At 34.4% G+C, this 14,319-nt stretch overlaps 1 protein-coding gene across 1 annotated transcript in view; it reads right to left on the bottom strand.

Annotated features, from left to right (window-relative positions):
* Positions 1–14,319, bottom strand: part of LOC149780037 (semaphorin-5B-like) — a 50,088-nt gene that overhangs the window by 14,665 nt on the left and 21,104 nt on the right. Inside the window, exons 7-11 of the mRNA XM_089936801.1 lie at positions 14,023–14,193; positions 13,122–13,310; positions 12,288–12,428; positions 1,643–1,813; positions 513–710 (exon numbers count right to left, since the gene is read on the bottom strand). Coding sequence (XP_089792927.1) covers positions 513–710; positions 1,643–1,813; positions 12,288–12,428; positions 13,122–13,310; positions 14,023–14,193 — 870 coding nt within the window. The remainder of the gene's footprint in view (positions 1–512; positions 711–1,642; positions 1,814–12,287; positions 12,429–13,121; positions 13,311–14,022; positions 14,194–14,319) is intronic.

Here is a 14,319-nt window from a genome sequence, read left to right on the forward strand (position 1 = left end):
GATCCAAGACCCTAATTGTGCACATGGACAGAGTGACATGGGGCCAGGGATTATACAATTAATGTAGGAAAAAACGAATATCAATTAGAAAAACCCTAGAACCTTTGACATATTGAATGTGTATAATGGCAAATGGACGGAAATTAAATTTCGCCCAAAGTAATCGACTCGCTTCTGTGAAGACATTATTTTGTCAAAGTTATTTTAGACGCTATATGATGGATATTAAAATACATCCTGCTTCCATTTGCTGTTAGATTATAATTTTTTAATAATGCTTTTCATTAATTCGCATTCTTAAAATACGAGATTGTATCCCTTATTTTTAATTCGCTGTGCCTTATTCAGACGGACACTGCCATCGCAACAACGAGAATCGATGGTCCCTGCATATATATGATACAAAGTAGATAAAAAGAGTCTCATCTAGTATCAGTTTATTTGTAGGAATCAAACATATTAGACTATATACATCTATGAGTTATTGTTAATACTAGTAAATTTACATTTACCTGCTTGCAAATGTACATCTGAATTAACTTTGCACGCTCCCAATGTACATAGGTTGTACTCAACTGGGTCCCCAAAACACATATTTCCGTTATATGACGGTCTTGGGTTATCACATGTCCTTCTTCGGTGTGTTAGTCCCATATCACATGTAGTGCTACATGAAAACCAATTAGTCCAAGCAGACCATCCACCATGAACTGCAACATAAAAATACTTTTCGTTTCTTCCTAACTGAACGAAGATATAAAACAGAGAATGTTTGATGGGTCATGAAGTAAATTTGGAACGGACAATAGTCATACAATGTGTATTTGTTCATAGCAAAGAAAATGTTCAGTTACATACCGTGCCTTCAAAACATAAATTTTACTACAATATAATTAACAAATATGTTCCGAAACTGAATCTGACGTAACAAATACGTTAATAGTTATTTTGTGTGTTGTTGGTTGGGAGAGCGGTACGCCACTTTTAACACATTATTTGTCATATCATCCTACGAAAATGGGAGCTACATGCCCTTCCTAAAGACAAGCCTAGTCGGATGATCTAGTACTTGATCTGCAACCTTTTAATAATTAAGACATTCTGCTAGTAATTGTGTATTTACTCATCTCTATATATGTTTATTATTGTCTTTCCATCAACGCTTAGCCATGCCAAACGTTCCTATAGTACTATTTACTCTATGAATAGATAACAGTCATATGAAGCATATAGATTATTATGTTGTGCCCACATGTTCTAAACAGATTCTTTGTATTTATCAATTAAACCTTTAAAATTGATATCTTTCAGCATACATATTAGTCCTAATAGCAGCAGAGTATGTAGTAGAAGTGACGGTAGTATAAGTAAACAGTAGAAGTAGCAGTCGTGGCAGCAGTAAACGTGTATAATATTAGTGGCAGTAGCACAAATAAACAGTAGTAGAAGTGTCTATTATAAGCAGATAATGGTTGCAAGAGCCGTAGTTGTGGCACTAGTGAAAGTAAATAGTAGTAGTAGTAGTATTAGATGAAGTAGTGTAAGTAAACAGCAGTAGGCAGTAGTTTCAGTAAACAAAAAAGTAGTGGTAGTACTAGCAAGAGTAGTAGTATTTCGGTATTGGTACATTACAAAATCGCACCTGAACATTTGCTAAGTGTACAGACTGATGTTTCCTTTGAGTCTCCAACACAATCCCTCCCTCCATTCGCTGGTGGTGGATTAGAGCAATTACGTGATCTCATCTGTATGCCGGTGTCACATGTAACAGGGCAGTTCGACCACTCCGTCCACTGAGACCAAACACCGTCCACTGAACAAAAATTGTGTTTAAGCTACAGAATTTCGTACAATTATCAGTACCGTCAATCATTTTAAAGCTAGTGTGATTTATAACAATGAAGGTTCGTTAGGAATACATTTGAGTTTGATGATTTCCTTTTTTTTGTTAAATACTTTAAGAATAATACATTTTCTCTCTCAGCATCATATGACATTATAAAATAAGAAGATATTCCTCTTTATTGTTCACATCTACGTCTTAAGTCACAAAAATGCTTACACTAACAATATAAAATCTACACAGTAACTTTGTTATTACAATTTGTGTATATTTACATAAGAAATACTTTTACTATAGTTGTTATAGTTAATACAATGCCCACTAATGTGTTGCTTATTTCCATTGAATGTTCGTTTCTATTTGATGGTAAATTAGGACATAACTTGAATCTGTTATACCTTCTATCTTAATTAATTGAATTTTTATACTGTTTTATTTTTCTGACCTATTTAGGTTTCTTTATTTCTAGATACTAGCAAGAACGATATGAATTGGAAAGTAAAACCTTTTTCCTATATCTTTACGTTTGTGTTATCACTGAATATGTCCACTTTCTTTTTCCTATGTCTTTACGTTTGTGTTATCACTGAATATGTCCACTTTCTTTTTCCTATGTCTTTACGTTTGTGTTATCACTGAATATGTCCACTTTGAGTGAAAAATTGATAAGAATGTCAGTAGGTATTTTAGTTTCGAAACAGTACATTCTAAATACAGATGCTCTGCAAGCGCACATTACAAATCAATTTAAAAAAACAAACAGAATCCCCCAACAACAAATTACATATGTCTTTCGTTCTTTAATTAAAATATCTCTAATAATATCATTATGATTTTCCCTAATTCGATAATTTAACCTTTCATTTAAGAAAACACCCTAAATCAAAATTAAGATAAAATCATGAACAGCCCTTGGACAGTTAAATTAATGTTTTTTTTTCTGCGATATTTCCAATAAGCTTCTGTTTTCATTGTGATATTGATGTTGATTTGCCATATCATTTCCGCGGAGCATATATGCAACAATATATTGGTAGAGATTATAGGAGTTGCATTAAAAACAGCAGAGGAAACATGCGAACGTTGCGAAAAGGAGTCGCCGGGTTTCAAGCATGCTTAGAACAGTATTTGGGAACATATCATTGACATTTTTTGTTGTATCCGTAGGATTTAGTTAATGAACTTACGGTGAAAATAACTGAAGGACGTCACTCAGACTGGAGTATGTTTGTAAAAAGACGAAGATGTATGGTAAAATGCGCTAAAACTAGCAACTCAAGGTTGATACGATAGAATATAAAACGGATAAAAAACCCAAAGATCATCAACTATGGCATTTGCAGTGGGAGCTATCAAAAATGCGCCATTCATTTTTGCAATCAAGTAATCAACATGGAGAGAGAGAGAGAGAGAGATTCACGATGTGTAATGACTGATTTTAATTAATGGATTATTAAATAAACCAATATCTTAAGTTTAAATATTCGTCAAATTTCAATTACTTTTCAGGATGCGTGTCTGTCCGTCCACCCCAAAGATCAACGTCAATGTCCAAGGTTTTGTTGTTGTTTTCCTTTTATTTCAGTACCAGTACCATTTTATCATTCCCTCTTCAGATCTGGAGTTTTATTATGGACATATCTTTATAAAGTTAGATAAGTGTCGAAGCTCAGAGAAAGCTTAGCATACGGGTCAAAGAGAGTTTTTTGTTTGTTTTGTCTTTTTTTTTAAATTATCAACCGTCTTGGTTAATGGCAAATAATGCTGACATACGAGTTTTTCTTTTCTTTGAAATACATAGTCTCATCGTCATAAAAATAAACAGAATGGGGATGTCTGTTGTATCGAATGGGCTTCTTGTTGCTGTATACTTTTAGAATCTACTGAACTTGATAATACACCAGACTTGGACTAGCCTTAATGAGCATTTTAACTTTACTTAGGATGAAGCTGATCATAAGGAATGATTGGATGTGGCGGCGAGTGAGAAAGGAATTCGTATCAATTCCACATCTGAAATCGAATGTTTTCTTCGTTCGATTTTGTCCAGTAATAAATATTTTTGGATCCGAGGGGAGGGTGAAAGACTAGAGGTGGACCTCATACACTTTTAAACGGTGTTAGCAATGTAAATTCAAACCATTATGTTTGGACAAGTTTTTATTAGCAACATTATTCACGTTATATGCTATGACATTTACTTCTCATGCATGTCCCGCTTGTCAATCCCGATCCGCGCGACCGACACTGATACAATCCTCCCCGGTGAAAATAGTATAATTCTGAGTACAATGCAGATAAATCATGCCAAACAAAGTAAAAGAAATAACCATATTTTCAAATTCAAATAACCTGTTAGAATAAAACTCTCTCTCTCCAAGAAGTGCGCCGTCAATCGGCCGAACAGTTTATTCAAATTAAAATTCGTTTCCCTGTGAGTCTCGGTCTTATCACTACCCCCAACATATCATACATCCCACTGATCACCTTTCCAGTGGTAAACAGGTGCTCTGTAATGCCACCGTTATTTTCTATAACTTCTTGATAATGTATATTGTTAAAACGAACAGACATCATTCTCTAATGTCAAGAAAGTATTTTAACGTGAAAATCTTTAGGAAAATGTATGAGGACGTGCCACCTGAGAATATCGTGGTCCTTGTACATCAGATAGTAACACTGCTTAAAGGAGTTTGTGTTATCTGTATGTTGCATATATATATATATATATATATATATATATATATATATATATATATATATATATATATATATATATATATATATATATATATATATATATATTGCAGAGTTATAACATCTTATTGTTTTATATTTTACATTGTACTTAAATTTACATTTTCTTTGAAGGGTTTGACCACCTATACTTTTGTGCAAAATAATCTGTACATTTCTGGAACTTAATTGGTTGTTGATACTAAATAGCCCCTGTGTGCTGATGTGCCATGTTAATACTACTATATGCATACTAAGTTTAATTTTACTTATGTGATATAATGTATCCTTTTCTACTGTTTTCATAACCCATGAAAAATACTTCATAGACCAAGCGACTAGCATACACTTCCCTAAGGAGGAAATAAGGCGGCAATAAGAGATAATTCTAGCGCATTTTTGGGCATTCAGTGAAAGAATAACATATAGTATCTCATTTCTCTACATTACACACTTAAATAAATGCATACCCGCATATTTGTATGTTACCTAACTAATTACCGTATATCTACTTTAATCTTTCCACTTATTGGCGTAGCCCTTGCGGAGGAGTACACGTATGTAGAACATATTTCCAGATGTGTATACAATTCGATGTGTTTTATGCATGCCACGATCTGGAATACGATGTTTACTGCTGCAGGTGTATAGGTACTTTTGTATCAAAATAAAGCTTACATTAATTATATCCTACTCTGGTTATTTTTTTAAATCGAAGTAGTATTTTATATTCTGTTAAATCTAAGACACTAAAACATTTGTCTTTTAGAACAGGCAAACAATTTACTAATACTGTTTTCAAAAAATGAGCAAAAACTAAATGAAAGCCTCTTCAGCTTCGTTACAAAAAGTACATAGTGATGATTCAGAGATTTTCGTTTTCAACAATCGACTAATAGCACAGAGAATTCTATATAGAACTTTGTATTGAAAACGTTTATGTCCTGTACCCTCAATAGTAGAGAATGGAAGAAAAAATATTGATTCCCAATCTTCATGTGAGTAATTCTATTTAAAACAGAATTTCATTAAGTCTCCATTTGAACTGGAAGTCTTTTGTTTTTCCCCATGTTGATTGTATAAAATACAATTTTATCCTGCTGCCTGAGAGGATTATCTTCATGTAGTGAAGACTCTAATTCTTAGTCGTTCTAATAATGCTTTTTCATGTTCCTGGTATTGTATAAAGAACTCAATACAATTCTATAAAAGTAATAATGATATTAAATTTTCGTATGAACTCAATGTATGCAAAGAACTTGCCAGCTTCCTTAATTATATCATTAAAAGCGAATACAGATATTTCAAAACAATTCTTGAGAAAAAAATATTATCGTTTTTCTTAATAAATAGATTATACAAGTTTGGCATTGATACAATTTACTCGGGGATTGTGATAGGGTAGTCATCCAATTTCGTCCATGACAAAACACATGTTTCCAAAAATTGTTCAACGTCTGTGAAACAATGTGGAGTACTTTCATTAAAACAGGATATTGTAGCTTCCAAACTCTTCATGTAGGTATAAAAGAAATTTCTAGCGTGAATGATTGAGTTGATCGAGTTTTAGTTATTCAGTTGATCGTAAGTGCACAACACAAATACTGAACGTTGTGTCATATTTAGCTCACCATCTTAATAGTCAATTGCTAGAATGTTTGTTTTTGATATTGTCACCTTTTCCACTCCAAATGAACTAAAGAAATACTGTTGGAATATGCTGCAACATTTCCTTTTGGATTGTCAAGAAGTACTCTAAAACAAATATAGGCAAAGCTAAAGATTTAAATATTGCGATTTTTTCAACCATGGACAGATCTCTAAAGGTCCAATTAACAATTATTTTATTTCATCTAATTTTCTTTGTATAATCTACTACAGTACTGCTTTTGCTCAAATCAAATTTAATTTCTAGTAGTTTAAAACAACCAGAGTGAATCCAAGTAATATGTTTTGTTCTTTATTCTTCACCACAGTCTCTTTTTACACCAAGCCATTTATCATAGTGCACACCCAACTATGAGAATCTCTCTGGAATATTTAAACCAGTATTGAGGGGAGCTGATAAGATAATGAAGTCATCAGCATACTGGAGTATTAGATATTCAGAGTTGTTACTAATTATACCATTTCAGATGGATTGTTTTTTGCAGGAATGCTTAATAACTCTAGAGCTATTATGAATAGGTTTGGGGAAAGGTAGCCAACCTGTCTGACTCCACGCCGTATAGGAAAACCTGATAGCAGCTAGATATATCATGCTACAAGGTTTGAAACCGTCTTAAGATAGATGAACCAAAACATAAAGATTCTAAATACCTTTTTTATAAAGGACCGTTTCATTGAATCAAAAGATTCATCGAAATCATGACGAACGAAGATTTGGGGTGTCATCTTTTTCAATTAAATCAAAGATGTGGCGTCTACAGTCAACGATATATCGATCCTTCAAAACAGCTAATCCTGTTTAACTTAATATCAGGCGCAAAGCTTTCTTTACTCTGTGAGCAAACGATGTTGCAATTTTTAGATTTGACTTTCAAGAAAGAGATGAGTCGCCAATTCTTTAGAAAAAATTTGATGTTCCTTCTTTAGAATACAAGTGATAAATCCCTTCTCTTTTGTGGTTCAGATTATTGTTTTCCTATGCATACTTTAGGGCTATTACTAAAATTAGCCTAAGGTCAATCCATATTTATAGAACTCAGCAGCAACACTGTCTACGTCAGGTAATTTGCCAATTATCATGACTATTAGTGCCTATTGACTTTCTTGCAGTGATTCAGATCCATCAAGTGCTTCTCTCTCAACTGCAGAAGGTTGCGAATGAAAAGATATGTAGTGATATTCAAAAGAGAGATTTTTTAATTTAGGATTTCTAGCAGAATGAAAAGTTCAGTTAAAATGCTATTCATATCTGCTGGTTCACTTCTTTCATCAACGATAAGCTTGGTCATCAATTTCAGTGTGATGCATTTCTTAAGGTTACAAAAGAATTTAGAGTTTCTCTGCTCCTATAATGTCCATCTAACCTTTGCTCTTAAGATCATGCCTTTACATTTGTCTGCCTGGAGACGTTTCAAATTTGTTTCCAGTGTGACAATGTCATAAACCTTATCTAGAAGATTGTCGTTTTCATATAAACATTTTAATTTAGACTCTCTCTCTCTCTCTCTCTCTCTGATCCTTTGGTGTTTTTTTTTAAAGACTAGTAAGTTTTCAAAAACAATTGATTATTCATGTTAAAGTTTGTTGTAAACATTACTAACTTTATATTCTTCAATAATAACAGGTATTCACTTTTTAAGGATATCGATTTTCGGGTCACTTTAAAGGCTAACATTAACTTTACATGTGCATCGTCCTCTTTCTTTGGTCACTAAATTTAAAGTGGTGGAAACACGAGAATGAGCATTTAGAAATGGCCTCTCTGCAATATCTTCGTAGGGTGGTGTTTTTCTTTCTACAGATGTCTGTATGGTAAAATGCTGCCATTACTGAATCATTTATTTGTGTGCATTCTTATTATTATTTACATAGTTAATCGTATCTATGACATAGTCTAGTGGTACATTCCAATATCCTTCAATTATTATTGACGAATTATCAAATTTCCCCATAAGTGTAAAGATTTTTTTTTTAAAACAATTCTGAATTGTCTTCATTTAGTCCATATATTGCTGCACAAATAACTTTACACTAGCATCTAATTCTAATACAGTGTAATTACTCCTGGATTCGTTAATGTGTTAAATATTTCAACTAAGTACATTTTGAGGAAATTCAGAATGTAAAACTGTAAGTATATTTTTGCTTATTACCAGCTAAAGGAGACAGTTTATGCCTTTATAACTTGCATGCTAATTGTAGGTACCAAGCAATTTTATGAAAATATGGCGTCTTTTGCCAAAATCAGAAACATTGTATCAAAAAAGTTAACTCGGAATTTAGTAAAGCAGCTGGTATGTGGCAGTCCACGAAACATCTGCTTTAGTCAATTTAGAAACAAATTTAATCAACCAAAACGTAAAGCGTCCGCTACACGAGAGTACATGATTTGTTTACAAAGTAGTTCCTAATACACTATTGGGCACACGTGTCCTGCGCGTGAGTGCACTATGAAGGTGTGCAATATCGTAAAATACTGAACGATTCTGGCAGTGTAAAGTTACCGGAGAAAAAATGAGCACATAATAAGATGAATATATTGTACATGATAAAAAAAGTCTGCAGGACGTGCTTTCTTCGCCTTCGTGTTACCTTGTATAATAATCGTGCCCAACGGCATGACTGTTATTTTTACAATGGTTATTAGATCAAATTGAGATTCAGAACAATAACAAAAATACTAATACTGCACAGATGTATATCCTTATATCGAGATACAAATAAGGGCTTTGTTTCTAAAGTAACAGTGTCACATTGTACAGTAAACACGATCTTAATAGGAACTACTGGGACGAAATCCCTGGTAGGCTTGAGTGGTGTAACGAAAGTTACATGCGTATGAGCTACAAAATGCAAGACATTCCTAATATCAGCTTATCATTAGGTTTGGAAAGGAGATCTATTTTTGAGACGGCCAGAGTCCAATGTTGCAGTTATCCAAATACATACAAAATTGTTTATATGGTTGACTGATTGTTGTATTTTTTACGGTGCATCAGCACTGTTAGGCTATTTAGCGCATACAAATTGTTATATTTATGATAAATTACAAGTGATAAAAGGTTTCTTATCGACCAGAGATAAAAAAAATCAAACAGATAAAAAGAAAACGGTAAGATGATAAAGGTAATATATAAAACTGCCCAATCAACGGGGAATGCAAATGGTGTATGTTAATGAAGATTTAGATGAAAAGGTATGAAGGACGGTATATGCATTATACAAAATGATCAAAGTGATAGCATACAAATTGTAGTTTAGAATCCATGTTTACTTCTTTCGAAAATTTATAATACAAGAGACGTTTATTGTATAAAAAGGTTCCGATATTTAATTTTTCAGGGGTTTGTAATGCTGATTAATTTTAGCTGGATGGTGATTCACGTGGGCTTGTTTGGGTTTGGGCGTCTTTCGTTGTTTTTGGGTTGGTTTTTTTTACTACAGTTGAGAAGGCCGGGCCAGGGAGAGAAGCTTGTACAAGCTTTCCGGCCTCTGGATAGGATATGTTGGAGGTATACTTAACCCTTTGTATTTCTTTTCCCTTTTTGGAGGTGTCATAATCCTTTGAATTGGCGTGGAGCTCCTTTCCACAGTTTACACAATGCGGAGTTGCTCTGCATTCGGTTTGCCGATGAGAATGGTCTCCGCATCTGCCACATACTTGGCTTTTAGAGCGTCTGTCGTCATGGTGGTCGTATATTTCACTTTTGAAGTATCGAAGGGGAATTTTGTATACATATCTCAACTCTGACTTGTAAAAGTCCAACGTTGACCACTTTAGGTACTGTTGGTTTGTTGAAGGTGATTATATATCCTGCAGATTGTTGTTACGTTTGATATGAATTCTACGGACTGCAGTGACACCTTCATGTTTTATCCCTTCGACGATTTATTTATCGCTGACTCCATCCATGTTACTGCAACGAATGACACCTTTTGATGTATTAAGTGATCAGTTGCGAAACAGGTTACTGGAATATCGTGAAAAGGTTTAATGTTTAGGATATTCTCAGTATGTGCTTTACCTTCGCACTCTACAAGCAGACGACCTAATTTTAGTTTGGTTTTTTTTACACTTTTGGGTTTGCCGATTAATCCAGCCATAGTATTTTCGACTACAAATGACGATAGTGCGGCAAGTGGTGTAGCTTCTTTTCTAGATTGGATGATTATGAAGCGAGGAAAAACATTGGCTCATCTTCAGAGTCTGAAATGGTTTTTGTTCTCTTTAGCTGATTTTTTGTTATTTTGACTTTACAGTTTTTGTATCTAACTTGTTTCATCACCCGTGCTCGGCCACGTACCACGGACTCCAAGAAAGGGAAACTTTTCAAGTACCAGGGATGCACATGTGGTAAACTCAGTATATAAGGTTACCTCCCGATTGACCCGTTAAGCCACTGTCTTCTAGTAAGTCTTGTGAGAGCAGGAGGAAGGAAAAACAAAAAACAATGGGGTAGAAAGTAGGGGCAACGGTGGTATCAAGCGAGATTTATGGGGTAAGATAGAAAAAGTGAGCGAGTAAATTAAGACAGCCTAGAGCTTCGCGTGACCAGCCGATTTGTCGAGACCTGGTCCTCCCGACCACCCGTCTAGAAGAAGTAGAGGCCAAATTAGTGTATTGCATTGGAAAGTCACTACTCAGCTGCCAGGATTTCTTTTTACCCATACAATAGACGCAACCCACGCCTATTCTACAACCTCTGACCTGCAGGGGGATGTTTATATGGAAATAAGTACATGAGCACTTAGAGAACAAGAAAACAGTTCCATCTACGTTTTAAATAGAGCTGACGGAAACAACCTTTAATTGCCTGAACAAAACAACAATATATTATAGGTTCCTAACAATAAAAACTACGTCAAATTTCTTAATTTTGTTTAATACAAGGTACCATTGTGCGCTCTAATGGATGGTTGCTACGATCATAAGAGTTTTTCGGCATAAAAAGTGAACTGTTATATTATTTATTCACACGTCAGGCAGACTGAAACTGTATTGAGTAATCAATCGCATGTCAGACTGAACCTTTGTTTTGCAGTATACTAAACGCCAGACGCAGCAGCGGTTTTGAAATTTATCACACGCCGAATTCAACCGGTGGTTGGCAATACATCCCAAGCTTGAATCAACCAATGGTTTGTAATCTGTCGCACGTTCGTCTAAATCCTTTTTTAATCCATCGCTGTGTTTTGCAATATGTCGCACGCCAGATTGAACATATGCTATATAATCAATCGCAGAGAAACTTACCGTGCTTTACAATCTATCGCACGTCAGACTGACTGAACCTGTTTCACAATCTAACGCATGTCAGACTGACTGATCCTGTTTCACAATCTATCGATCGTGTGACGGACTGAACATGTTTCGCAATCGCACGCCAGACTGACTGAACCTATATTGCGCAATTTAACGCACGTCAGACTGACTGAGCATATGTTTCACAATCTGTCGCACGCTGATATTTCGATGCTGATCAGTTATGTATTAAAAGCCATACATATATTCTATTTCGCTCGACTCTGGATGGGAACACCATCTGACACTGGGTGAGAACAAAAGTTTAAATGTTCATATCTTTGAGACATTTAGTGGTGATAGTCTCCAAATGACGTTAAAAATTTAGTAGCACTCGCCTGTGCTCTCTATATCTTACAATATTTCGTTGTTGCCTACATATGATCTACAAAATAAAATGTGGCATATTTCTTGTCGTAAACAGCTGTCAAATCCATCATCTGTTGTATGTAACATGCTATACGTAATTTCCCCTGATATCGTTCCAGTCAATATAAATTATTTCAAACCGTTCAACCAAGACTTTAGCTTCCACCAAAATAGACAAGCACTCTCAGAACATGTTGTTAAATTGAAGATTCCTTCTTCATATACCCATATAAATGATATGCATGTCCTTCGCATCGTAGGGAGTTATTTCCGTTTGTCAAACTCAGAACCAGCTCTCTCTCTCTCTCTCTCTCTCTCTCTCTCTCTCTCTCTCTCTCTCTCTCTGACACACACACACACACATCTTACCAATCGAGCAGAGTCCACAATAATGTTTACACATGCTCCTTGCTTGCTCTTTGTTGGAACAAACACCAAAAGCTCTGTCGACAGTCCCGCAATCACTCAAGGTATCCAAACAATATTCGGTGGGATGAAGAGTTGTTGGTGCTGAAAATATTTTCATGAAGACGTCACTAAATAAAGAAAACTCTTTATGATGTAAATTATATTTTATCTGGCTTTTGTCTCGGGTTATTATATCAAATATATAGCATCCTGATAACGCATAATCGTTTCATTGAACCAATGTTCCTGAAAGTGTTCTCAAATGTTTAACAGGTTTCCTTTTTAGCAAAGATAGAAAGTGGTGTTTATAAGTAGTGGTGCATGAACTTACAGACGTAAACAACATAAGCAAACAACCAAAATTTACAACATCGGAAAGTTAAAGTTTTCGAAAAGATGATTATCTATATAAATATTTTTTTTCCAGAAGTACCAATATGCAGGTTAATATCGTAACTAGGTTAATATCATAACTAACAAGGTTGACTCAAAATACAAAATACAGGTCTATTCCATTCGACTTAAGTGCAGTATATTTACCTCACCATTTCGTGGTGCAGCATCGTCATGTACTCATTTTCAATATTACATCAGTGCAAATATTGTTGACAGCTTTAGTGAATAATCTTTTTTAGACCAAATAACTGCTAAATGACATCTATTGAAAATTTTCTATAAACCGAAGCATATAGATATCTTTGAAGTAAACTAAATATATGAAAACTATTATAATCTGTTGAGAATGGGAAATCTATGAAATAAAAATAACTCGAACGGACAATATACGACATCAACCTGCACTAGTGATAGATATTCCACATTGTGAACCGTTACACAGGCCATAGTCTGTAGGATCTCCAATGCAGTATCGTCCATATAAGGAAGGGGGCGGATTGTCACAACTCCGATGTCGTTTCGTCAGTCCAATCCCACATTGTGAGCTGCACTGTCCCCATTCTCCCCATTCAGACCAACTGCCATCATCTGTCAAAAAGCACAAAAAAGTCTTCACCCAATATTACTGACTGAAGTGCAAGACAAAAATGATAATGCACAAGAACATTTTCATCCAAAAATGGTTTATATATCGGCATAAGTTTATTAATGAGAACCAGTTAAGATCTCATTCTAATGGACATCATTTAAGACAAATGAAACGAATGAAAATATCTAGTTTTAAAATTGATTTATCTGGAGTTAAGTAATCATTAAATTCAACAAATTGTGAATCGGAGGATAAAATGGCAGAATATTGAAGTTCATGGTATAAGTTATGCTATGTTGGAATTTTCTAAAACGAAATAAACATTGTCTTTGTTTTCTTTTGAATATTAGATGACCGTTTTTAGCGAAGGTTTAACTCATGCCACGGATCTTAACAAAGTTTGAAAAAAGGGAAGGTACTGAGTAAATCAATGAACAATTCATCGCGATGTAAACAAAGCCAATATATTTTAGAATATAATATAGAATTTTTTATAAAGTCGTTTTCCATATATGTTACGAAACATCACCAATATAACCCAAACAAAAATAATTTAAAACACGCCCTTAGAAAGCACTAAGTTTTCATGCCAATGAAACCAATTAACATCTGCGAATATAGTTTCCGATCTCTCATATAAAAACAACAAATATAGTAAAACTTACAGCTCTGCGAAATTTAATGTCTCTAAGTTGTTTGCATTTTAAATACCTGGACATAATGTCAAAAAACATGATTGTTGTTGAGTACTATTTCCTGCACAAAGCTCTCCGCCATTGGCAGGGGTAGGATTTGAACAGGTGCGTATTCTGGATTCAATACCTAGACCGCAACTTCTACTACACTGTGTCCACCCGCCCCAGCTGCTCCATCCACCATCCACTGGGAAAATATATATATATATATATAAATATATATATATATATATATATATATATATATATATATATATATATATATATATATATATATATATATATATATATATAATGTACTGATATTAAGCTA

This window comes from Sinohyriopsis cumingii, chromosome 16 (genome assembly GCF_028554795.1).
Source record: "Sinohyriopsis cumingii isolate HCF-2022 chromosome 16, ASM2855479v2, whole genome shotgun sequence".
In the NCBI taxonomy this organism is placed as follows: Eukaryota; Metazoa; Mollusca; class Bivalvia; order Unionida; family Unionidae; genus Sinohyriopsis; species Sinohyriopsis cumingii.